Source organism: Cheilinus undulatus, linkage group 6, assembly GCF_018320785.1.
Source record: "Cheilinus undulatus linkage group 6, ASM1832078v1, whole genome shotgun sequence".
Taxonomy (NCBI): Eukaryota; Metazoa; Chordata; class Actinopteri; order Labriformes; family Labridae; genus Cheilinus; species Cheilinus undulatus.
The window spans coordinates 51,796,993-51,822,808 of record NC_054870.1 but is presented as its reverse complement, the minus strand read 5'-3'; the positions used below and the strand labels follow the sequence as shown (position 1 = coordinate 51,822,808).

The following is a 25,816-nucleotide window of genomic DNA, read 5'->3' as shown; positions in this document are numbered from 1 at the left end:
ATGTGACGGACTGAATCTTTTTAATTCAAGCACTACTCAGCTTAGACCACTTCTAGTGTAAATATTTGTCCTCACTTTGTCTGAGGTTACAAATATACCAATAATCTTTCCTGAGCGGTGACTGCCCTTTGTTGGAAACTTTTGGGAAAGTGGGTGTAACTAGTGGGTGTCCACCCATTTTTATCATAAGTTGCCAACTACAGCACTCTATTTGGCAAAAATAAAGGAAAATGCCCCTGAAATCCCGGGCATCACCAACATTCTGTACACTGCCTTTGAAGATGATTTAATCCTAAAAAGCATTCCAGCATTTGCCTTTGAAGATGACTTAATTTTTTAAAGTCTTTAAAACGTTCTGTTCAAAAAACGTGACTTTAATGTTCATTAAACATTCCGGCCTCTGCCTTTGAGGTGATATCATCGTTTAAATTCTATCAAACACTCCCTACTTGCCTTTTAAATGGATGTAACTCTTGAGGCTGATTAAAAATTCCATCCTCTGCCTTTGTAGATGCCATCCATTATAGTCGACAAGTCTAAAGTCTACTATTTTCTTGCCTTTGAAGATGATGTCATCCTTTTAAGTCCATAAAACATTCCGGCCTCTGCCTTTGAAGATTATGTCATCCTTTTAAGTCTGTAAAGCATTCCCAGCCTTTGCCTTTAAGATGATGTCATCTTTTAAATTCTTTTAAACATTCCATCCTTTGCCTTTGAAGATGTCATCCATTGATGTCATTTTTTTTTCCTTGCCTTTGAAGATGATGTCATCCTTTTAAGTCCACAAAGCATTGCCAGCCTTTGCCTTTCCTTGGAGATGATGTCATCTTTTGAATTCTTTTAAATATTCCATCCTTTGCCTTTGAAGTTGATGTAACTCTTTAAGCTGATTAAAAATTCCATCCTCTGCCTTTGTAGATGCCATCCATTAAAGTTGACAAGTCTAAAGTCTACTTTTTCCTTGCCTTTGAGATGATGTCATCCTTTTAAGTCCATAAAACATTCCATCCTTTGCCTTTGAAGATGTCATCCATTTATGCCCAAAAAATTTTTTCCTCGCCTTTGAAGATGATGTCATCCTTTTAAGTCCATAAACCATTCCGGCCTCCTCCTTTGAAGATGATGTCATCCTTTTAAGTCCATAAAGCATTCGCAGCCTTTGCCTTTGAGGTTATGTCATCTTGTAAGGTTTTTCAAACATTCCAACCTTTCCTTTGAAAATGATGTCAGAGGTCACTGCTGACTTCCACTACACAACACTCCAAGACCTTAACACAGCGCCCCCCCCCAACATTGGCTCTTTTGGATTACTGTTTACATGGCATGCTTTACTGCGCATAACAGTGCCCTTTGTGTTTTACAAAGACGTTTTTATAAACATGGAGTGGTTGGGATTTTTTCTACAGAGGAGGAAACACTCTGGTTTAAAAAGCTGCCTGACTCGGTCTCAAAACCCCCAAAGAAATCAGGATGCGCACGTCTGACCTGTTTGAGCTGATGAATGATCACTTTCACTACGGCCTTCGCTCTCTCCCTGATCGATCTGTCTTCAGTGAGATGAAACAATAAGGATGTGTGTGAGATCATACCAGTGCTGGTAGTGATCTGATAACTTTAGTTTGTGGTGCAGAGAGACATAAACCATGACGGTTGGCCGCTAAAGATGGCTAACGGAGAATAAAGGCTGAGATAAAACCTCCTGATTTCACGGCTACGTCACTCACTCACACATAAACAGTCTCTCTGATGCAAGAAGCTGTGCTAATTATCGGTTGGCTCTGCAGCTTTTATCTGCATGTTTTAGCCGAGGACTGTTTGCTGGCGTTCATACCAGAGGAATTATCACGGCTGAGGTTTCACTTAGTCACAGTGTGAGACGCTTCAGGGAGGATTTACACAACAGCAAAGGTCAGACCGGTCTGAAACCCACTGCAGGCCTCTGCTTCAGAAGAAAAGAAGAAATCCAAACTAATAAAAATAAGTGGGATGATAGTTTTTAACAGCACTGCTCAGAGAGAGAAACGTGGCTGCAGTACTCCTCCCAGAGGAAGCCTGAAAAGTTTGATTTTAATTGACGGAGCGGCCGCAGAAGAAGCGTCGTCTTCTCTGAGCGTGCCTCTCTGTTTGCCTCCTCTTTCCTCCGCTGTCATCCCAGCGCCTCAGGGATCATGTTGGGACGGCGCTGAGTGGAGGAATGCTAACGTTAGCGGGTTTGCGTGGAGGAAAAATAACATTGATTATGTGCGGCTGGACAACCAGAATGGCTGCCATTGAGCGTGGAGAGTCTGTGTGGACAGAAAGGGGATTGTGTTACAGCGGCAGGGCGCCGGCCTCGGGCTCTTGGCTTCGCGGAGCGCAGTGTGACTGTTTACATAGCCGGGACACGGCCGGAGGGGCGGAGCTACAGCTGTCAGTCAAATCAGAGAGAAACAAAGGGGTCAGATGAGTGCAGAGGTGTGATGGATGGGTGCTTAAGGGAATGTTGTCTAAATGTTTTTAATAGATTCTCTTTAGAAACTGGACTTTTAGACAATGCATCCCTGTGCTTTAGTCACTAATACTGTACTGAAGAAGTGCAGATATAGAGGCAAAAACACTGGTGGTGCTTCAGTACCAGAGCAATCCCACAATGCACCCCTGTTCTTTTAGTCAGTGGTTCTCAACCTATTCAGCCCATGACCCCCAGAATAAAGGTGCCAGAGACCAGGGACCCCCACTGTACCTGTACGTGCTGAAATAGCAAAAAATGGGTTAAAGTGGCAAAAATGTGCATGTTAAGTGGTAAAAGGAGGTTCAAAAGTGGCTGAAATGGCATTAAAGTAGCATAAATAGATGGGCATTTGGTGAAATGAGATGAAAATTAATATAAACAATCATAAAAGGGTTAGCTGAGGCAGAAATAGTCAGAAATGGGCAAAAATTGGCTTTTCAAATTTTGAAATGTGGCTTAAAAGTGGTAAAAGGGTTAATAGTGTCAATAATGTGTCAACAGAGCCAACAATAGGCAGACTTGCAAGATTTTTTTTCGAAGAAGCAACAAAAGGCAGAAATAAAAAGTGTTGGAAAGGGTTTAAAATTGACAAAAAATGGGTTTTTAAGTTGCAAAAGTATTTTAAAATTGGCAAAAGTGACGGAAAAGTGATAAAAATGGGTTACAATTAGGCAAAACTGGTGTAAATTGGCAACAGTGTAACCCAAAAATGTTTTTTAGTTTTTTTAAGGCATCTGGAGACCCCCTCTCAGTGTCTCGTGACAACATTGAGAACCCCTGCTTTATTGCCCCTTGAAATACATTAAAAATAGCTAAAATTGGTTAACTATGGCAAAAAAATGGTGGAAAAGGTGGTGAAACTGGATTTTAAGAGTAGCAGAAATGGGTTAGAAGAGCCAAAAATTTGATGACAGTGGCAAAAAATTGCAAAAATGGGTTAAAGTGGCAACAAAACGGCAGATTAGGTGATAAAAGGGGATTAAAAATTGGCTGAAATTGGGCAAAAAAAATGGCAAAAATAGGTGAAAATTTGGTGAAATGGGATGGAAAATTGATATAAACTGGCTGAAAAGGGTTAGCTGAGGCAGAAAGTGGTTAAGATGGCAAAAATAAGCGGCTCAAACTGAAATGTGCTGTATAAAGTGGTAGAAAGTGTTTAAAATTGTCAAAAACAATGGGTTTTAAATGGCAAAAATGAGTTAAAATTTGGAAAAATTGGTGTAAAAGCAACAGTGTAGTTTAATATATATATATATATTAAGGCACTGGAGACCCTCTCTCAGTGTCTCACGACCCCCAATGGGGTCCTGACCCCAACACTGAAAATCCATTCTTTAAGTTATACACACTTTTGAAGAGTACTAACACTTCTAAGGCAAATATTCAAAGGCAAGCACTTTTGCAATGTTTGTGCTGCATCAATCAAACAATGCATCACTGAAGGCTAATGTCCCGGGCCGATCTTAAACCCTTAAGGACTTTAAGGGAGGCAGGTTTGCAAAGTTTTGAATGTTTTGATAGTTTTTAAATGAGATAATCATGCTTATTTTGTTCATCAGTTTCATTAAAAATGCAGAAACTTACAGAATCTTCATGTTTTTCATAAGACAAGTGTGTAGAAGAGGGGCTAATCCATAATCCTGACAGTTTTAGTCATACACAGCCCATACTTGCCCTGTAAATATTTAATTGATGATTCCGTTTGGGGATGCTCCAGTCTGTCATGCAGCTGTAACTCCGGGATTATTTGAATAAATAATCAGTAGAAACACCCCGACGCCTCCACCCTGACCAATGAATCAGGCCATGAATTGTCTAATGTGCATTTAAACCAGACACCTGTTTAGGCACATAAATCCAGCAGTGAATCACAGGCAGAGCTGTGTGGGCCAGGCTAAGCCCTCAGTAATGACTTGCAGGGAGTGTATATGAGAACATGCCAGCAGAGGGTAAACAGTTTAGAGACGAGTGTCTCTCTCGGGTTTTATCAGGCGATTATCGCTGCCATGTCAGCCTTCTACCTACTGCCCTGGCACGGGCTGCCGTCACTGCGCCAATAAAGCGCTCTCTCTCTCTCTCTCTCTCTCTCTCTCTCTCTCTCTCTCTCTCTCTCTCGCTCTCTCACAGACACAATCTGATGAAACAGAGTGGTGTAGTAAAAACACACACGCAGGGTGAGGCTGAGAACCTGGCTCTATGCCTGGTTTCATTCTGTCTGCCGCTCACACTCTCTCTTTGTTTCTGCACGGAGATTAAAACTGTGTCACTGTCAGATCAGCTCCGTGAGTTTGAGGCTGCTTTCACACGTTCACTCCTGAAAATGTTGGGACAGTACTCACAGGAGCTGAATGTATTCAAATGAAATATACTGGCAAAGACTTTCTCCTGCAGCCTGCTGTAGGAAGTCTGAGCTAAGCTGGGATGCAACCTTCAAAATGTGGTGTGCAGTCTCAGTAGTCGGATGTTTTCTACTCTACTGTACTGTTGGTGTGGTAAAACGTCCTGGTGCATGCTGCATCGCTAACTCAGAAACAGTTCAGCAGCTAAAACTCTCCTTTCTTTCTCTTTTCTGCAGGCTGACTCTGGGTAAACCTCTGGGTGAAGGCTGTTTCGGTCAGGTGGTGATGGCCGAGGCTCTGGGCATTGATAAAGACAAACCCAAGGAGGCGGTGACGGTCGCCGTGAAGATGCTGAAAGGTGAGCGGTTCTCCTGCTGCACACAAATGCACTGAAGTCTTCCTGTTAATAAATAAACAGCAGAGCTGTGGGATCAGATGCTTCATTATGTCTCGTGGGAAACCTGAGAACTTTAAAAAGTTCATTTAAGCTGCAGAGAGAGTTCATTGAAGATGTGAGGAGGAGCCTGAGGCCGTCATTATGGTTCTTATTGGTGGCTGCTGACTGATGGGGGTGGCTGTGTAGGTAAGGGTGAGGGGCGGTCACATACCTGACCTCAGAGCAGCAGCTGGCTGGAGCTCCGTCAGCGCCGACACAAAGACGGGAGTCACAGCGCTGTGATTAATGAAGGAGGAGGGGGGATCAGGTACAACAGATCAACCTGGAAATGGAAAATTGGACTTTATACCTCTAAAACTTAGGATCAAATACAAACTTATTTTTTGCTGATGTAAAATGCATCAGATCTACTTTTCTATTTCAGTTACTTCATGCATATATCTCAATCTGTTTAATAATCTTTGTCATACGTAGGTCAAATCACTGACAAGGTTGCAGGCAGGTTGAGTCTTTACAGCATGTTTGACAGCTGTTTCAGACAGGGTGTGCTGGCTGAGTCACAGCTTGATTTTCCTTCATGCTGTTAACAAGTCAGGGCTTTCAGACTGCCTGCATGAGCACCACGTCTTGCACAGAAAATCTGGAGGATAGAGGGTCCGCCTAAATTCTTCTGCAAGCCAAGAGCATAATTCAGCCAAAAAAGAGAGGAAAATAGAAAACTGTGTTATGTTCTCCCTGTTTTAGCAGAGATGTATGTCCACATTAGAGGGTTATGTCACAGACAGAATAAAACAGTAAGGTTTAGAATACAAAGTCAAGTTTCAATTTCAGTCTTAATATTGGCGATCATGAAAACAAGATAGTCATGATTCAGTCATAGCTGAGCCACAGAATGTTGTGCTCCTTTTGTCCAAAGACTCTGCTATGCAGTTGTTTGTGGTTTTATTTTAGCTTTCAGATTAATTTGTGTTTATTTAAAAATATACAATTTTTATATAATTAAATGTGTATTTTTTTTTGCATGTTAAAATTTTCCAGTGTTCGATAAAGTTTGATAAATGCATGTAAAGCCAGGTGTACACTGTGCAGTTTTCCTGCCACGAATTTGGAGTCGGAGTCGTGCGACTCTCAGTCAGATCGGCGTCATTACTCGTGCCGTGTACAGGGGCATACGATGGCTGACCACAGCCTGTTGCACAACCTTACGATCAGCTCCCGACTGGTCGGGAGGATTTCTGGCATGTTTGATATTTTGGTCACACGACTTCTAACACTACACAGTGAAAGCGGGAACACGAGCAGAATGAACAACTTTGGGGGATTGTTTTCCTTTGTAAAACGGTCAGACAGCGTCCTAAATTACCATGACAACAGCTGTAATCACTTTCTGATGCACCCCGCTTTGATAAAGTAAATGAACGAGCAGGAAATTCTCCAATGGAGTTTATTTTTTTGTATTTACACTGACAGAGAGGCAGGGAGATGGAGCGTGCACATGCCTGGTACGAAAGCCTTAGCCATGCAGCTGCCAACATGCACCCTGTCTGAAATAAGGCTGAACAATCTAATTGCGATAGAGATTTATTTGCTTTGTGTACCTGCATGCAAAAAAATACTAAATAGTACATTGAATAAAATCATACAGAATTAAACAGTAAATGTATGATGAGTAAAAGCGTCAGAAAGAGGTTAAAGATCTTGGAAAAAGAAGATGATTATTGCAGCTTTTTCGAGGAGTCTGGTTTCTCTAAAAGTTCTCAGGTGAAGTAAAAAGTTGAAGTTCAGCTTTTAAGAAGACTTATTTATCAGAGGAATGCAGGTGAAGCTGCTCCGACTGTCTGGATGTTTCTATTGACTCAGTGGCTCTCATTAAAAAGGAGCCTGTGCTGCTGATAATGAATCCAGCGTCTTTAATTCCTCCTTCCTCCCACTCTGAAAGAATCCCTCTGTGGTCTGTCAGGAGTAATTGTAGCCCTGATTGTCTGTCAGCTGCACCTAATAAAGAGCAGCTAAAGAAGAAGGTGTCTCACTGATGTCGGGGTTTGAGGGTTAAAGTAGAGAGAGAGTCGTGTTTGGACGTTTAGCTGAGACAGCCTTTAATTTAATGTCCTCGGTCCACAGATGACGCCACGGAGAAGGACCTGTCTGACCTGGTGTCAGAGATGGAGATGATGAAGATGATCGGGAAACACAAGAACATCATCAATCTTCTGGGGGCGTGCACACAAGATGGTGAGTAAGAAGGAGAACAACCACAAAAAAACACCATGAATCAAAACTGTATCATTTGCAAGTATAGTTTTAAGGAGGGGGAAGCTTAACTTTGAGTAAAACAATGGATTAGTGATTTATTATTAAAGGTTTAGAGATTTAACTTCAATGATCTGATGCATTATGATGAGCAAACTGGTGCACAGTCAGCAGCATTTGCAGGAAAGAGCCTAAAACCAAAGCTTTCGATAATCCAGTCGATTTTCCTTTACTCACCTTTGGTCATGAGCTTTTGTTAATGGCAGAAATGAGATGATGGATGTAGATGATGGATTGATGATTTAGTGGGTAGTTTGGACTACCAGGCTTTGCATTTTTTGCAGGAATATCCAAAACATGCAGAAAAACCTAAACAAAGCTAATGCTAATGCAAAAAACGAAAGTGGTAATTATTTCAAAGACAACAGTCTATGTCAGAGTTCAGGTGATCATATCATGTGGTCTCTCTGCTCTAGGACCGCTGTACGTAATCGTGGAGTACGCCTCTAAGGGAAACCTAAGGGAGTACCTGCGTGCCCGTCGGCCTCCTGGCATGGAGTACTCGTACGACATCGCCCGAGTCTCTGACGAACAGCTCACCTTCAAAGACCTGGTGTCCTGCACCTATCAGGTGGCCCGAGGGATGGAGTACCTAGCCTCACAGAAGGTAAGAGGAGTCACGACTATGCCCTTCTGTTCTCACAGCATCACTTTAGTGGTGCGTAACCAGGAAGGTTTAAACTCTCAAGCATCACTCTGTATGTTTACAAGCACAGTAAAGTGAAGTCATGGTGAAAGTTTAATTGGATCGCTACAATGACCAGAGGTAGAATCAGTTTGCATGGTTATGCAAGCGGATGCAAATGGCATTAAACTTTGCACATTTTAAACATACTGTACCCTTTTTTTAATATGGCACAAATGTGATGCATGCAACCCTTCAAGCTTGTAGTCATCATCAGAGATGAGATTTGGTCTACAATCAATTCTTTCTACAAACTTGCAAAACTTTTAAGTCCTAAAAGTAGTGGTACATTAAGGCAAAAGTTAAAAAAAAGGTTCAAAACTTGCAGTCAATGATTAAAAGCCGTCATTTAAAATCTGGAGCAGCAGTTAGACAATGCTCATTTGTGGTCCGTTTCCACCAAGTGGTCTGTCTTGCTTCCACAGCCAGTGTTTGTCCAGCCTCACTGGATGTAATGGGAGATCCATAATTTTTTCACTCAGCTCAGTAATGAGAGCCGGCCTTCTGGTTCTCCTGGCTGGCTCGCCAAAGACGGATCACAACTGACAAGGTTTTTTTGCCCCCACAGCTCTTCAGTTGGTACCAGTTCGGAAAGGAAACTAGCTCTCAAAAGGAATCCAGCTCCTGTTGTTTATATGAATGGGCTGGCTCGCAGAAATGCCCCTTTCCTTAACGCAACACCATGACTCAGCTTCGTACAGATAGGGAAAAAGAAGGAAAATAATCTTATTGCGGTATTTCTCCCCAATATTGTGATTTGATATGCGATTATTCTTACACATTTTGTGTATTTTCCAACAAACAAAAGCAATAAATCATTCTATATTACAACCAATACAATATAATAATGAACTAAGGCTGACAATTTTTGATAAAATATGTAATTATGTAATTTGATAGGAATTGTTGTATTAAAGGGAGTTATGATTTTTATTAAATCCTCATATTTAATCATAAAAATGTACAAAAATGAAGAAAATTTGATTTTTTTGCAGGTTATTCTAAAAAAAAATGGTACTTGAATGATTGCATGATGTGTAATTCATGACATCACTGCTGCAAAAAAATGTTTTAAACTGGTATTTTGACACAAATTTCAGCTTAAAAGTGTGTTGCAACTTTTGAGAAAGTGGATGGAACTGGTGAGAAGCCAAAAGTTGCCACCCCTGACCTATTATTTTGCAAAACTAAAGGGAAAAAGCCACCAACATCCCCAGCTTCACCAACATTCCATCCCCTGCCTTTGAAGATGATGTCATCCTTTAAAGTTTATAGAGCATTCTGCCCTCAGCCTTTGAAGATGATGTCATCCTTTAAAGTTTATAGAGCATTCTGCCCTCAGCCTTTGAAGATGTGGTTGTCCTTTGTTGTTTATAGAGCATTCTGCCCTCAGCCTTTGAAGATGATGTCATCCTTTAAAGTTTATACAGCATTCTGCCCTCAGCCTTTGAAGATGATGTCATCCTTTAAAGTTTATATAGCATTCTACCCTCAGCCTTTGAAGATGATGTCATCAAAGCTTATAAAACATTCCATACTTTTATTTTGCATGAAGGTTATAGGCATGTTGATGACAAAAGGAGGGAGAAAAGCTGTTAAAGAGGCTCAGCTAGCCTCTTAGCTCAGTCCTAGACTCCTCTAGACTCTGGTCTGCCTTCATCTAACAAGTCATGTGGTAAGATGTCTGAACTCCTCTCCAGGTAAATCAGTTATTCTGTGGTAAATATATATATATTTTTTATAAAAGTGTAGAGGTCATAGCCGATGGATTAAGACATGTTCTGATGATAACCGCAGCGTACAGGTCCACCTAGAGCTTTAATGGACTACCTTTCCTCCATTGATTCCTACCCGCTGGTCCCACACCGCCATTCAAACCGCTCTAACGTGCCGTCTCCTGGAGAGTTTACGTAGAAAGCTCTTGTGTGCGTCACTGTGGGAATCTTGTCCCCTAAAAAACACCCCCCACCCCCTTCTCTGCATTGTCCCTCATCCCACCACAAAGCCCCTCTGTGTGGGAGTATGGTGAGGCTGTCACAGCGGGGGGGGGGGCATGTTGGCCAATGCAGCCTCACGCTCGCTCTCACTGTAGGAATGTGACAGATCACACAGACATCCCTCTGACCGTGTATGTGTTAAAGTATGAGAGGAATGTGAGCGTATGCAGACATGTCGGAGCGCTCTCAGTCATCATGGCGTCACGCTGCCTATTTCTGCATGAACACATCCGACACAAACATCTCCACACGGCTCCACGTGAAGTTTACACCTGTTTTAGACCTGCTTTATGTATGAGATGAGGTAACTCTCTTTCTTTTTCTTCTCTTTTTCCACTCCTTTACCCCCTCCCCTCTTCATCTTCAGTGTATACACAGAGACCTGGCAGCCAGGAATGTTCTGGTCACAGAGAGCAACGTCATGAAGATCGCTGACTTTGGTCTGGCCAGAGACGTCCACAACATCGACTACTACAAAAAGACCACCAATGTGAGTCCTCCACCTACACGCTGCAAAGACTGGACAGGAGAAACATATTTAAAAAGTACCTGATTGCAGAAGGACATGCATGCATGTACAACCACAATTCCAGAAAAGTTGGGACGCTGTGTAGAACTTTAACAAAACACAAGTCAGTGATTGTCAAATCTCAAACCCATATTTTTTTCACAATAGAGCATAAACAACATATCAGATGTTGAAATTGAGACATTTTACCATTCATGGAAAATTGCCCCATTTGCATTTGATGGCAGTACTCTCAAAAAAGTTGGGACAGGGTCAGTCCAAACATCTGGGATGGAGGACACCAGTTGATGGAGATTTAAGAGAGAAATGTTGTCCGATTCTTGTCTGGTGTTGGATTCTAGCTACTTAACAGTCCTGGGTTTTCTTTTCTGAAGCTCCAAATATTTTTTTATTGGTGAGGCAGACCAGTTTAGGACCTGGACTCCTCTCCCGTGAAGCCATGCTGTTGTAATGGATGTGGTATGTGGTTTAGCATTGTCTTGCTGAAATAGTCGAGGCCTTCCCTGACAGGGACGTTGTCTGGATGGGAGCATATGTTGCTCTAAAAGCTCTCTCTACTTTTCAGCATTGATAGTTTCTTTCCAGATGTTAGAGCTGCCCACGCCATAGGCACTAATGCAACCCCATACCATCAGAGATGCAGGCCTTAGAACTGAGCCAGGAGAACAAGCTGGATGCTCCAAATCCTCTTTGGTCCACAGGAAACACAATAAATGTCATAATTTGAATCTCTGACCACAGAACAGTTTTCAATGTTTCCTCAGTCCATGTTAAATGAGCTTTGGTCCAGAGAAGACGGCGGTGTTTCTGGATCCTGTTCACATATGGCTTCTTCTCTCCATGATCCAGCTTAAACTGTCATTTGTGGATGGTGACGATGATGATGATTTCTGGAGTGTTCCTGAGCCCTGTGCCCTGATACTAGCATGCTCAGTTATTTTAGTTGTATCAAAAAGCACCAAAGCTTTCAAAAGTCGTTCATTTTTGCAACATTTCTTTACGTTGATTTAAAACAATGACTTACCCAGCATTGGCTGTGTAGCTGTTCTAGTTTCATTGCAGGGGTATCAACAGGTACCTCTAAAGTTTTATTTTTGCTGTCAAAGTCTAAATTCTGGTGCCATGACAACCCTCCGTCTCCCATCCAAAGATGTCGGGTTGTCAGGCGAGGGATGTTTTCGAGAGCAGCAGTGTGAAATCTCCTCTCCCGTTCTCTCCTTTCTTCATCGTCCCGTCTCGCTCTCTCCGGGTCGGCGTGTTGGCAGAAGCCGCAGGTTCCCAGGCCGCCTCTGAATGTGGTGTTTCTGGAGACCGTGCGTGTTTATCCCTCAACCTCTTGTTCCTTTAGTCCCATAGACGTTTATACAATTAGAAACAAAGTGGGAGAGGGCGAGAGAGAGAGAGAGAGAGGGGAACTCACTGCGGTCTGGTTTGGTGGAGTTTCTCTGCTGTTCCCACCACAAAGCGGCGTGGACTCGTCCTCATTCAGTATGCATGGATGGGTCTTCATCGCATGCACGCAGAGAACAACAACAACAACAACATGTGATGATGCTGATGGAGATGATCTGGAAAATCACAGCAGCGCCAGATTACATTGTGTTGTTTATTTTCCTGATGGTGTTAAAGGGTATCAGTACTTCTCTGAGACTTTATTCTCAGATTTATATCCCACTCATACCGACCACACTGCTCTAGCTGCTGAGCTCTCAGTGAGATAACCTCTCCTTTTATCTGTGACCCTGTTTATCAGCTCTGCTTCTTCAACAGTCTAAACCAGTCATACTCAACCTGTGGCTCTTCTGTGATGATTTGTGGCTCTTTATTCCCCCAGAAAACCTAAAAAAAAGAAAAGTTTGACCTCAGAAATGATCTATCTCATGTCACATTAATCCGTTTGTTCCCACACTTATGCAGTCGGCTTAAATTGTCAAACTTAACTGTCCACTTCTTTTAGTCTGCAAATTTCCATTGCCCTTATTTGCACTTTTTGACGGTTTTGTCCAGTTTCCCCCTTTTTAAACAAGTTTTTGACACCTTTCTCCTGTTTTTTGCAGCCTTTCCCCCTTTTTTGACATTTTTTCCCACTTTTCGCCCAATTAAGCTGCCTTAATTGCCTTTTACATCTTTAACTAGTTTTAATGCCATTTTAAATCCATTTTTGCCACTTTTTTGCCCATTCAAGCTGCCTTTTGCCAGTAAATGCCACTTTTTTCTCATATTTACCTATTTTTCACATCTTCTTGCTGTTTTTTTGCCTATTTTGGTCATTTTTCCACTTGTTTTTGTCACTTTTCAACCAGTTTTTACCACTTTTCAAAGATTTTTTGCCTATTTTTTTCCCCTTTCACCCATTTTTTTTTACATCTTTGACTAATTTTAATGCCGCTTTATACCCATTTTTGACACTTTTATCCGGTTTTGCCCACTTTTTTTTTGCTTTTTGCCCATGTAAGCTGCCTTTTGCCAGTAAATGCTTTTTGACATTTTAAGCCTATTTTTCCCTTTTCACCCATTTTTAACATCTTTAACAAATTTAAATGCCACTTTAAATCCATTTTTGACACTTTTATCTGGTTTTGGCCATTTTTTTTCTGCTTTTTGTTATATGCAAATTCACCCCCTTTTTGCTACTTTTTGCCACTTTTTCACCAATTCACCTGCCTTTTGCCAGTAAATGCCACTTTTGTTTCTCATGTTTACCTACTTTCCCACTTTTTGCTGTCTTTTGCCTATTTTGGTCATTTTTCACCCAGTTTTTTTGCCACTTTTCAAACTTTTTTCCATTTTATGCCTATTTTTAACTCTTTCATCCATCTTTTGCCCTTCTTGACCATTTTTTTCACCTGTAACTTATTTTATTGCCATTTGCCACCCATTTTTGCCACTTCTCCCCACTTAGATTGTGGCTCTTGCAAAGGTCTTTTTCAGCAGTTTGGCTGTTTGTTATAGCAGGGTTGAGTAACTCTGATCTAAACGTTCCTCTGGGAAATCGTCACAAACACAGCGCTGTTGTCTCCATGCTGCTCTCCTGTCGGCCTGTGGGACGGATCAGATCCCCACAGAGATTCAAACATGTTCATCAGGACAGGAATAAAGGAATCAGAGCGACAGCATGGTATAAATGTGACTTTTAACCTTCGTGTCTGTGTCCTCAGGGTCGACTCCCGGTGAAATGGATGGCTCCAGAGGCTCTCTTCGACCGGGTCTACACGCACCAGAGTGACGTGTAAGTACACTGAAAACTCAGAATACACTCAAATGCAGTCCATCCAGGATTTTGCATGCTTTTTTTTAATGTTAAGCCTGGCCTCTTCGTCTGCTTTAAATCTAAACTGCTGTGACCTATGCCGTTTTGAGCACTACATACAGTATCTATACATTAGTGTGTCCACATTACTCTGCAGTGCAAGTTTCCTGTCTCCACATTTCCAACTTGCTGCAAACCATGGCAGCAGAAACCAAGCCTGTTTTGTTGGAGTGGGAGCTGATAGATTAGATTAGATTAGATTAGATTTTATTGTCCCCAAAGGGAAATTCATTTTCACAGCACTGTACATATTCAGACAACAAACACAGACGGCAACAAATCACACCACAAATCACAGGTAAACAAACGTATACACTCAGTGCGGCCTGTTATTTAAAGCAGCAATGGCTGCGGGGATCAGGCTTTTCCCAAGGCGAGCCCTTTTACACTTTAGTGTCCTGTACCTATGCCCTGAAGGCAGTGGGGTGAGGTACTGGTTGAGGGGGTGTGTAATGTCCTGTTCTATTGTGGTTGCGATGTGTGAGATGGCCCTGTTGTTTAGTGCAGACAGGTTGGGTGTGGGGAGACCGATTACTCTGGAAGCGGTGTTGGTGATACCATTGAGTTTGGCCCGGTTGGTGACAGTTAGCAGGCTGAAAAAGCAGGAGGAGCAGTACAGATAACTACTGATCAGTTGTACTGCAGTTATCACATTGAAGAAAAAAGAGGAGACATTAGAGGAGATAGAAGGTGCGGCCGCTGCATCAGCTGACATGGGTGAGGAAATGCATGGTGAGTAGATTTGACTCGATGTATCTCCATCTGCAGCCATTTATCTCACAGCAATATGTGTGCAGACATTACTCAGAGACTGGCAGTCAACAGTGCTACCCAGCTGACCAATCACAGGGCTTGCAGTCTGCATCATTTAAACTTATCGCTGCATCTTTGAGAAGCTGCTGTCGGCTACGTGCATAGGCCTTTGCCTAGAGTTCAGGGCTGCACAGACCTACGGTGTATGCCATGGCATAAAGCCCAAAACACACCAGCGCTGCAGAGTCGCACCATATAATGCACCTCATGTGCTGTGAGAGCCAGCTTGGGGCTCACCTCACCGAGAGAATCAAAAGGAAAAAAACAGTGGTCTTTCAGCAGTGGCCGAGGCCTCCCACTTATTCTACATGCAGAATGGAAGATGGCGCTAAATTTCTTCTTCTGTGCTCTCAAACAGAGCTGCTTCTACGGCAGCTGAGATGGATAGAACAGTTGTTCTTGGGGTGGAAACACATCACCTGCTAAAGAATAGAGCAGTGGCCTAAATTGTCATGTCGGACATTCATTTTGACTCGTGTTGGACAGTCTAACTTGGATGATTCATGGATAAGAATTAAATCCACCATGAGGAAAATGAACAGGAATTTAACTACTGGGGCCAAACTGTTGAGCTCTATAGATGGCTGCACGGAAGCATGGAAAACCTGCAGGAATGGACAGTTTTAGTGTTGCTGCAGATGGGAGCAGGCTGAAAAAGAAATTCCTGCAGGATGGTCCTGGAAAGCAAGGTAAATAGCCATTGGGAGGACCTGCAGGTAGGCATGCATTAAGGGAGTGATTAAGATAACAGTCCTGCACAGGACTCCACTCTGGAACTCACAAAGGCAGTTTAGGTTGTTTTCACACCTGATAGTCTGGGGGACTTGCAGCATTGTTGTACTTTCCTTTAGTTTGGTTTGCATTCATACTGCTCTTTGTCAAATGAACCAAACCGCCTGAACACCTACAACATCTGCCCACTAGGGGCACTGTCGTCACAAACAAATGGCGACCAAGAAGAAAAGCCGGCGTAGAAGAAGACGAAGCAGGGAACTCCAGCTCCTTCCACCGGTCTTTTTTCCACATAAACAATGAAAAAAACAGAATTTACGCTGTCTTGGTTTTTCTGCTCTTGCTCTGGGGCAGAAGGAGCAGTCAGCAAGACGGTGAGCTGTCGAACATGTTGTTCTTTACACGAGACGAATAAATAAGCATGGACTACGACGTGTTGCCATGGTTACACAGACGCCAAGGGAGTTACCGACATGTATTTGAGTGTATTAAATCACATATAAATCCTTATATCATTGCGCTTTATGCCGCTTCCTGTCTTTGGTTCACAAGTTGGTTGTCTTTGGTTCACACCAGGGTTTGTTTGGAAGCGGACAGAGACCCCCTGTTTTCAGGCAGACCGGAGTCCACTTGTTTGGTCCTCACCAGAGTTTGTGTGAGCTTTCACACCACTCCAGACGAACCGGACTATCCGGGAAAATGGACCAGAGTTCGTTTAAGGCGGGCCAAACAGCTCTGGTGTGAATGCGCCCTTAGAGCCACTCTAACAAAAAAAAAAAAAAAAAATTAGAATATAAAATATGAAGAATAAAAATATTTTCTAGAAAGAAAAAAATCAAATTTGCAAGTTCAAAAGTCACATATTTAAAAGAAAAAGCCTCAAAATTTTCAAGTTTAAAAAGTTGCCATTATGAGAACCAAAACTTCGTTTTTTTTTAATTATAAAAGAAGAAAAAGCTGCTGCATGGAAGGAAATTCTACCAGATTTTCTCACACAAGTCCTGCATTTTTGGGACTGATCAACAAGGAAACACTAGCGAGGTTAGCCCAGGAGTATCACATTATCATCACCGTACAGACTTAGAGAAAACGTCAAAATTTAAGACCATTTTGACTCTGAAAATCTGTTTTTTGGGGGGTGTTTTTGTATACCTTTGTTGAAATTATTTGCAACCTATTTATCTTTTCGGCTGAATTCCTTTGTCACAGAAACATCAAACCTCATGTAAACTCCTGATTTGGAGTCTGCTTTTTTGAAATATGTGATGCAAGTTGCAGTGTTAGAGGCTTTAGGATGAATTGCATGAGTTTCTACATCTGCAGCGTCACAGCCTGCTGCCAGCTCTCATCAGTGGTGCAGAAACATCCAGAAAAGCACACCTTCCTCCCCATTTTTAGGCTGTGTTGTTGCACCCAGCTGTCAGGCTCTGAGGCTTGTTTTTCACTGAGGTGTTGTGCTGCAGCACTGCTCGGCGTTAGGAGTGTCTGTGTGTCCAGCGCTGGCCGCTCTTTGGCAGAAGTGAGGATTTCACGCTAGACTTGGAGCCAATGCCGTGTTACTAATCTGAGCAGCTTCAAAGGGCCTGGAAGGAGCCCACCATCACCTCGTCCTCCCCCCAGCAGGCTCACCCCTTACTCCTCCGGCTCAGCTCGGAAGTCCCCCCTCCTCTTTGGGCCTCTGATTGTGCTCCTCTTCCTCCTGAAGCGTCTCCTTCAACCCTCACCCTGTCCTGTCCTGACTCTGAAACACTTTGAACATGTGGCTCATCGTTTCGGAGACGTCCTGATCAATACAACCTCCTCCTCTTTCTCCTCCTTCCTCCGCTCACTCTTACTTTCATTCATCTGCTGTGCGAGCTGCTGACCCGTCTCTGTCTCTCTTTTTTCAGAGTTCTCGTTCTAAAAACAGAACAAAGGAAGAGCGTCTCTGTTTCTGCGCTTGAGCCTCATGCGCTCTGACAGCAGCGTTTGAAGTTTTCCTCCAGACGGGGAGTGCGTGTGGCAATTAGATAAATGCTCGCACACTGACCCGCGGGAGAGGAGATTGTCTGTGAGAGAGTCAGACAGCAGCAGTCCAGTTAAGGAAATGGACCTCTGCTTAGGCCTGCCCTGCTTGCTTACTGACAGTAGAAAAAAGCTCAGTCCTTTCTGTAACTTTTAACCCTCGATGTCCAGTGCCCTCTGCAAACAGAGAGACTGGAGAAGTGGTGAAGAGTTCTCCTCTGAAAGAAGCGACTCTTTATGTTCCTGACACGTCATCAGTCATCACTAACAGCATTTATGTAGACAGATGCAACAGTGTGAACGGACATTTCTACCACTGGTGATTTTTAAAATGCTGGCGATATTCATCCTCTAATACCATTAAACCTTCCCAAAATGTTCCTGAGGTATACGATATTACCACTGTGTTTAAAACCACATTATGCAGGTAGAAGCAGGTCGGGCCAAGCACTTCCAGGCATGCATGTGCAACACAACGAGCCGAGCAGGCGTTTCATTCAATCCTTTAACAAAGTGCTTCCAAGATTAAAATAAGGACACTTCCATAAGGACCCACACCCAGCTCTCCTGATCGAAAAATTATTAGGGGCACAACACTATCTATATATTTTCATTTGTATACAGTGCTTAACAAATTTAGACCACCTGTCATAAAAACGAGAAACCATAAATATTTTAGAAATCTTTCAAAAACTTGTTTGAAACTAAAAATGTTATTATTTATTTGGCAAATAACAAACTGAAACAACTAAATAGTCCTTTTTCGCACATGATAACCAAAAAACTTCATATTTTGTATGGTTCCTTTGGCCTTGGTAACAGCTTGCATTCTTGCTGCCATTGTTTTTATGAACTTTTCCTCAGTCTCTTTTGTTTTTGAGTTCCAAATAGTTTCTAGCTGTTCCCACAGACTTGCTTTAGATGAAACTTTTTTGCCATCAATCTTTGAATCTACTAAATCCCAAATTTGTTCAATAGGATTCAAATCCGGACTTTGACTTGGCCAGTCCATCAGTTCCAGTACTCCAGAGTCCTTTTTCTTGGTCAAATAGTCTCTGCACAGCTTTGAAGTATGCTTGGGGTCATTATCTTGTTGGTATATGAACCCACGACCAATCAGATTCAGTCCAGAAGGGATTCCATGATGCACTAAGATGTTGTGGTAGACGTTTTTGTTCATGATACCGTCCATTTTCACTCATTTGCCCACGCCGTATCCACAAATGGAACCCCATACCTGATTAAACAGTAGTTTTCTATTCTGTCTGCCTGTACTGAGATTTGTGGAGCACGTTGGAACTGTTTGTTTTACAAATTGCAATACCAAAAAAGTGTATTTTTATTATTAATTGCACCAGATTTTGCTGCTTCAGCATGTATGGTTGTTAACCATACACTTCTGATTATATCTCACCACTGATTCAACCCTAAAAAAGACTCTTTTCCATGCGTCATTACAACCAGTAATGCAGATTTAACAGTTAGACTCTGGAGAACGCTGTGCCACATGTGAAGCAGCACCATGCCGTGACGGGCATATTTGCAAGTCCTTTTCTTTTGTCACATCTTCACACAGGTAGTAGTGCTGCTGCTGGAAACAGACATTCTTGAGGCTTTTATAGTAGCCTAATTATTTCCTCATCAAACACCACCATTGGTTGTTAGAGCAATACCATGGCTTTTTTTAAATACACAGGGTTACAGTATTACTGCCTATTCCTACTCTGCAATCAAGGGAGCTATGATGCACTGAAACATCATTAAAATATGACAATAGAAAGGTCCAAATTAAGGCTACAATTTCACCGTTTAGCGATAACAGACTGGGCACAGGGAAAATATGAAGATGCCCAGCGTAGTTTCTATGAGAGGGGCGTCCTGATGGTTTTGCCAGGGGACCAATCAGAGTTAGCAAAGGCCGTCAATTATAAGCGCACGTGCATGGTGTCCTTCATATTTCCTGCAGCAGCAGCGCTCAATAACCTGCGATGGGGGGAGGCGGAGCGGGGGGGTTGAGGTATGAAGTGTTTGCCGTGGTCGGTTCTGTCAGCTCACTGCTAATTATGTTTCATCACTCTCGTTTAGTAATTGGCTTTTTCACAGACGGGATGAAGAAGAGGACGGTAGATGTCGGGGCGGCGGGCTAACACTCAAACCTCCCAGGAGCGCCGGATCCATACATGACATCAGATTAAATGAATACATGAATCCAAATGAAAGTCGCTGATGGTGCTCTGACAGGGCGGCTCAGGATTGAGTCAGAGAGGGAAACACGGCAGCAAAGGGGTCCCAACTCCCATTAACATAATGAAACAGAAAAATAAATATAACCGTGCAGCTCCTACAGCTAAGAGGCTCTGCTGATGCATGGACAAGTATTGGCTGTTTTTAGGACATTTGTTTTCACGGAGCTTTTAGTCGATATCATGAATGAACAACTAGGCTGCAGAGATCTGAGCATAATGGGACACAAATAAGAGTCTGAAATATGAGCCTGCATGGACAGCATCCCTTTACTCTGATTGGATGAAGGTTGGTAATAAAGTATGGTTGTGCAAATTCCCACAGCCACTGATTTAGGTGCATAAGTCAGGTAAAGAGGCAGCTTTTCAGGGACATTTAGAGTCTTCTGGACAGTTAAAAGTGTCTTTTTAGGATGTTGTTATAAACAGCTAGCGTGGAGCCTTGTAATGAGCATACTGAGCGTCTTCTAAAGCCGACAGGTCAGCTAGAGTGACCCGTGGCGTGTTGGTGTGCGTGTTTGTTTGTGGAGTCAGGGTTGGCTGCAGGTGGATGACTATCACTGAGAAGGAAAGCAGAGATGAGTGTGTCAACATGGAGAGAGATTCATCTCAGAGATAGAGGAGAGGACGAGCTCAGAGCTGCTGTGTAAACAGACGGACCAGCTGATGAGCCGCCGTGCATGCGCGCCGACCACGAACACACACATCAGTGTGTTATAATGGCGTCTTTGTGCAGTCAGAACCGTAATGATTAACAGTGTGATCTAAACTGAAGGACAGAGACGGAGATCAGGAATCACTGATACTTCCACTCGGATGAGGAAGTAGTTAACGGTTAATGTAGTCGTTAACCATCTCCAGACACCCCCCAGCCCCACCCCCCCCCATGCTCTGTGGGTGGTCCTGTGTTTGTTTTGGCGTGGTGTGACGGGACAATGCCCGCCTGTGTGAGCGGTCAGCGGGCACAAAAGCCGCCATTGAGCCGAGGGCAGAGTGGCACAGAGAGCGGCTTCGCACCACGAGCCACCGGCCGGCAGAAAGAAGGCATTGACGCCCCGCGGGAACACTGAGTGGGCTGTGTGGGAGCGTGGCAGGGAGACTGCATGTAAACGATCAGTGGGTTAAAGGACATTGACACCGATGGACGCCGCCGCACCGGCCTGGAGCCTCTGAGCACCGTTTACTCACTGTTTGGCTTATGTTCTCTACCACAGTCTTAACGTTTCTCTTTCTGTGTCCTCAGCTGGTCGTTCGGGGTGCTGATGTGGGAGATCTTCACCCTGGGGGGGTCCCCGTACCCCGGCATCCCTGTAGAGGAGCTCTTCAAGCTGCTCAAAGAGGGACATCGCATGGACAAGCCTGGAAACTGCACCAACGAGCTGTAAGAGTCTTTAGAATCTCACTGTCACAGAAACACCAGCTCTGACCCCTGACCTCCATCAATCCCCCACAAAATTAAGAAACTTAAAGACCAGATAAACAACATATAAATAAGAGCAGCACTTCTGAGTGCAGAGAAAACACCAGATATAACATTTTTTGTCACCTGCAGGTACATGATGATGAAGGACTGCTGGCACGCCATCTCGTCCCAGAGACCGACCTTCAAGCAGCTCGTAGAGGACCTGGACCGGATCCTCACCCTCAGCACCAACGAGGTGAGAGCAGCTCTTTCTCTCTTCTATAAACTCGCCCTGGATCCGTGGCGGTGAGATCTCGTGCTGCTCAGCTCTCGTGATTTCCTGGCAGAAGGAGAGACGTCATTTTAAAACAATAAAGTCGAATAAGACGGCACATTCCTGCACACAGAAACACGATGCTCGGTCCAAACTGAATCACGCTCTCGGTGCACGCAGGGGTCGGCTGCTGAAAGCTTTAGGAGCATTAGGAGCCACGTTGCTAACTCCAGGTCTGCATTGTGACTGAAAAAAATGTCTAGATGATTCGATCCAGGCCCAACATGGCCGCCACGGCCTGGTGAAGCTGCCCAATCATCACGTCGGTGTTCGCTCTATATAACAGCCTGCGTCTCTTTCCATCCCCCTTCCTGTCTCTTGTGATATCCGCATGCCGACCTGAAAAGAGGCCGTCGATGGAAAGCTGTCAGGACTCGTCTGCTGTGGAGCTGAAACTTCATGAATTTATGCCAAAAAGGCCGACTCAGAGTTTGAACTTTTGAAATGTAATAAAGCGTCTTTTTCTTGCCTTTTTCCCCTCCTCCCTCTCTCTTTGCCCTAAACCGCTGGCAGATGTGGAGCTCTTTAGTAATGTGAGCCTTCTCGTGTTGAGCTGGGAAAATGGAAGCCAGCGCTCATTTTCTAGAAAACCCCAAGAGCTCTTCCTCCTCACAACTCGACCCAAAGAGCGCCATGAAAGACGAGCAGGAGGGGGAAAAAAACAAGCCTCAGTCGACATGAAAAGAGCAAAATAACTTCCCAACACTGAGCCCAGCCAGAAATTAATAACAGGATTTCTGTGGGCTTTCAGCCTCCTTCATCTCGGTTCTGTTTTTAAAGAGGGGTGTTTGCTTCTGCCAGCTTCTTTATTTTTTCCAGCCGGCCCTCGGTGTCGATGTCGAGTGTTTCAGTGACACACGTCACATTTGTTTGGGCTGAAACCGAGGCTAACAAGAAGGGATGCAGCGCCACTTTTCTGACCCACTTCTCTAGCTGAAGCATGCCCTCTTTTTCCAAAACCTCCTGACCTTAAAGACTTATTCTGTTGGACTGAAACTAGACATGCTCCTAGATGATGAATGTCAAATGCAAATACTGCTAAATGAGCATGATAGATGTGTTTAGACTGCTAGACTAAGGTTAAAAAGACAATCAGTAACAGTCAAAACTGAGCACTTTTTCTTTAAGGAACGCTATGAAAAAAAATATAGACTTTATAACATGACCATTGGTGGACACAGAAGGGGAACTTTGACCTAATGTTTGAGGAAATATTGTGAAAGAGCCTTTAAGGATAATAAGAATAAGGTGTCTTACAAAAATGTATCCTCTATGGTGCCTGTAAGTGGACAAAATTCAACAGTGTGTCCTCTATGGTGCCTGTAAGTGGACAAAATTCAACAGTGTATCCTCTATGGTGCCTGTAAGTTGACAAAATTCAACAGTGTTCCCTCTGCAGGATGCCTTTATGTTGTGTCCATGCTTTGCCATTTTCAAGCTTTCTCTGATGTATTTACTTGAAAATAAAATAAATTTGAACCCCATCGTGCTTCTTAAAAACATTACCATACTGTCGACTTTTGCAGCAGTTACCATTGGTGAGAACTGTCTGAAATCTGAAGTTTTGTCGGAGGAAACAGCAGCGCCTATAGACGCAGGCGCTATCTTGTTAATCTCACACACCCCTAACCAAAACCACAACCAGGTCAGGCGTCTTCCATCAAGCTCTGCTGGCAGCCCATATTTAATTTATTCTGTATTGTTCCTTTAAATATTTTCATAGAGTATCCAGTGAAAGATTATTTTTCCTGTGCTGTTTCATAAATCCTTATGAGCTTTAGATAAATATCTCCTGAAGGTGATACTCCTCTCTGGAAAGTCCCGTTTCTTGTTGACAGACTTTATTATTTTATCTCTCGTTGTAACGTGATGCCATGTCTCTGTGTCTGCAGGAGTACCTGGACCTGTGTGCCCCCACAGAGCAGTATTCCCCAAGCTTTCCCGACACCCGCAGCTCTTGCTCCTCCGGAGACGACTCGGTGTTTTCCCACGACCCGTTACCGGACGAGCCCTGCCTCCCCAAGTACCAGCACATCAACGGGAACGTCAAAACATGAGACCACACCCCCACCCCGCCTGTTTATCTTCAAACCCCAGCCCCACCTGCCCCCCCTCAATCACACCCAGCACAGACCCCTTTCTCCTGCCCCCCCTTCGCCCTGCTAAGGTTCCTGATGGACTAACGGACCTGGACAGGGGCTGGGCGGCGGCGTCGCTGCTGTCACCTTCACACTGCCACTCGCCGAACGTCTTAAAGGAGAGGACACAGACCTCCTCCTCCTCAGACTCAGAGGTTTGGTTTCACAATCGACGATCTCATTCCAGCCGCTGGCATTCCAAGACTTTTTTTCTGCTCCTGGAGGAATGTATGGACCTATGAGGACTTTAAAAAACGAGGGATTAGAAGAGGAGAACAAATAGGAAACAGACTGAGAGACAAAACTAACAAAGAGAGGAATCGGAGAGCTCATATAGGAACGCCTCTCCTCTTTATTTTGTCATATTGATGCATTTCTCTTTCATTCTCTTGATAAAAACTTCCCAATTATTCTGGAGAAATAAATACACAGTATAATGTATAGTGCTGGGTATATTTGTAAATATATTCAAAAATGTATAAATATATATTATATATTTACAATGAATTATTTTTTGTATGGAAATAACCCCGCCCTCTTACAGGCAGGTACGCTAACAGGATGTGTCCTATATTTCTCTGCACACACACACACAAATACACACTTTATCAGTGTGTCCTAACAGCATGGGACAAGAGCGAGCCAACAGGACAAAATCAGCCTCATACATTCATTATGAAATCTAAATTATATCCCAATATTTCAAGGAAATGGAGAAGTGCTTGGCTGCAGACAGGCGACATCTGTAGAGGCGTGCATTTACCGCCATCCAGTGTTTTCAGCCAGAGAGCAAAAAAGAGGCTCTCTTGTGTTGTCAAATGTGTTGTTTAATCCCCCTTAATAAAGTTGGTGCAGATTCTCAAACATTTAAATGAAGTATAATGAAGTCAGTTAAAAGTAGCCATCCTATAAAGCCTGTCCAGGGCTAGATGAAGACATCACAGTGCCCATGGGCAAGGTCTTTCAAGTGCAACCAACCCACCAAAATTCTGCTGCCTTTGGGTTGAGATTGCATGCATAACTGTAAACTGAGCTGTTAAAGTCTAGGGCAATCAAGGTAGCCATTCCCGCAGCATGAAACACCTTGTTTGTTAAAGAGTGGATGCACATCCCAACTCTCTCACTGATGCAGGATATTAGGCTGTTCGGTTCTGAAAAGCTGCAGGGCCCACGTTCAACTGCCACTTCCTGAAGTTGCAGGATCTCTGGATGGTGTTTGTGTTGAGATGCTTGATCTGCAGGTGTTGATCTGGGGTTGCAAGCTGCTTGGGAATTCCCTCTGCCCAGGTCACTAATAGTGTTAGCAACTGAGCTAACATTAGCTGTCTAATGGATGGGTGAAGAGGCTCTCTTGCTAACTGAGCGATCCTCCCCTCCCCAGGCCTGCTGACCAATGAGGAGGGGTACGTCATCTCACAGTGTCACTGTGTTGAAACTACAATGACACTCGTGGACAAGCCAATGCAAAGCACTAGGTCTTATTTCTTATTTATGCGGTTTGGTAGGTTGTGATTGTTATGCGCTGACTGCTCTGGGCAGAATCAGCACCTCCAAATCTGAGGCCATGGTCCTCAGTCGGAAAAGGGTGGAATGCCCTCTCCAGGTTGGGAATTAGATCCTGCCCCAAGTGGAGGAGTTCAAGTATCTCAGGCTCTTGTTCACGAGTGAGGGAAGAATGGAGCGGGAGATTGACAGGCGGATCTGTGCGGCAAAGGCAGTGATGCAGTCTCTGCATCGGTCTGTTGTGGTGAAGACAAAGGCGAAGCTCTCAATTTACCGGTCAGTCTACGTTCCTACCCTCACCTATGGTCACGAGCTGTGGGTTGTGACCGAAAGAACGAGATCACAGATACAGGCAGCTGAAATGAGTTTCCTCCGCAGGGTGTCTGGGCTCTCCCTTAGAGATAGGGTGAGAAGCTCGGCCATCCGGGAGAGACTCGGAGTAGAGCTGCTGCTCCTACACGTTGAGAGGAGCCAGATAAGATGGCTCAGGCATCTGATCCGGATGCCTCTGGACGCCTCCAGGTGAGGTGTTCTGGGCAGGTCCCACTGGGAGGAGGCCCCGGGGAAGACCCAGGACATGCTGGAGAGA

General features: G+C 43.8%; 1 protein-coding gene across 6 annotated transcripts in view; it reads left to right on the top strand.

Moving 5' to 3' along the window:
* fgfr2 (fibroblast growth factor receptor 2) overlaps window positions 1-25,576 on the top strand; it is a 90,223-nt gene extending 64,647 nt beyond the window's left edge. For all 6 annotated transcript variants that reach the window (XM_041788783.1, XM_041788781.1, XM_041788782.1 and 3 more), the window contains 8 exons: window positions 5,067-5,188; window positions 7,349-7,459; window positions 7,954-8,144; window positions 10,587-10,709; window positions 13,907-13,977; window positions 21,094-21,231; window positions 21,403-21,508; window positions 23,479-25,576. In XM_041788783.1, the coding sequence (XP_041644717.1) occupies window positions 5,067-5,188; window positions 7,349-7,459; window positions 7,954-8,144; window positions 10,587-10,709; window positions 13,907-13,977; window positions 21,094-21,231; window positions 21,403-21,508; window positions 23,479-23,643 (1,027 nt within the window). In that variant the 3' untranslated portion in view covers window positions 23,644-25,576. The remainder of the gene's footprint in view (window positions 1-5,066; window positions 5,189-7,348; window positions 7,460-7,953; window positions 8,145-10,586; window positions 10,710-13,906; window positions 13,978-21,093; window positions 21,232-21,402; window positions 21,509-23,478) is intronic.
* Window positions 25,577-25,816: the final 240 nt, after the last annotated feature.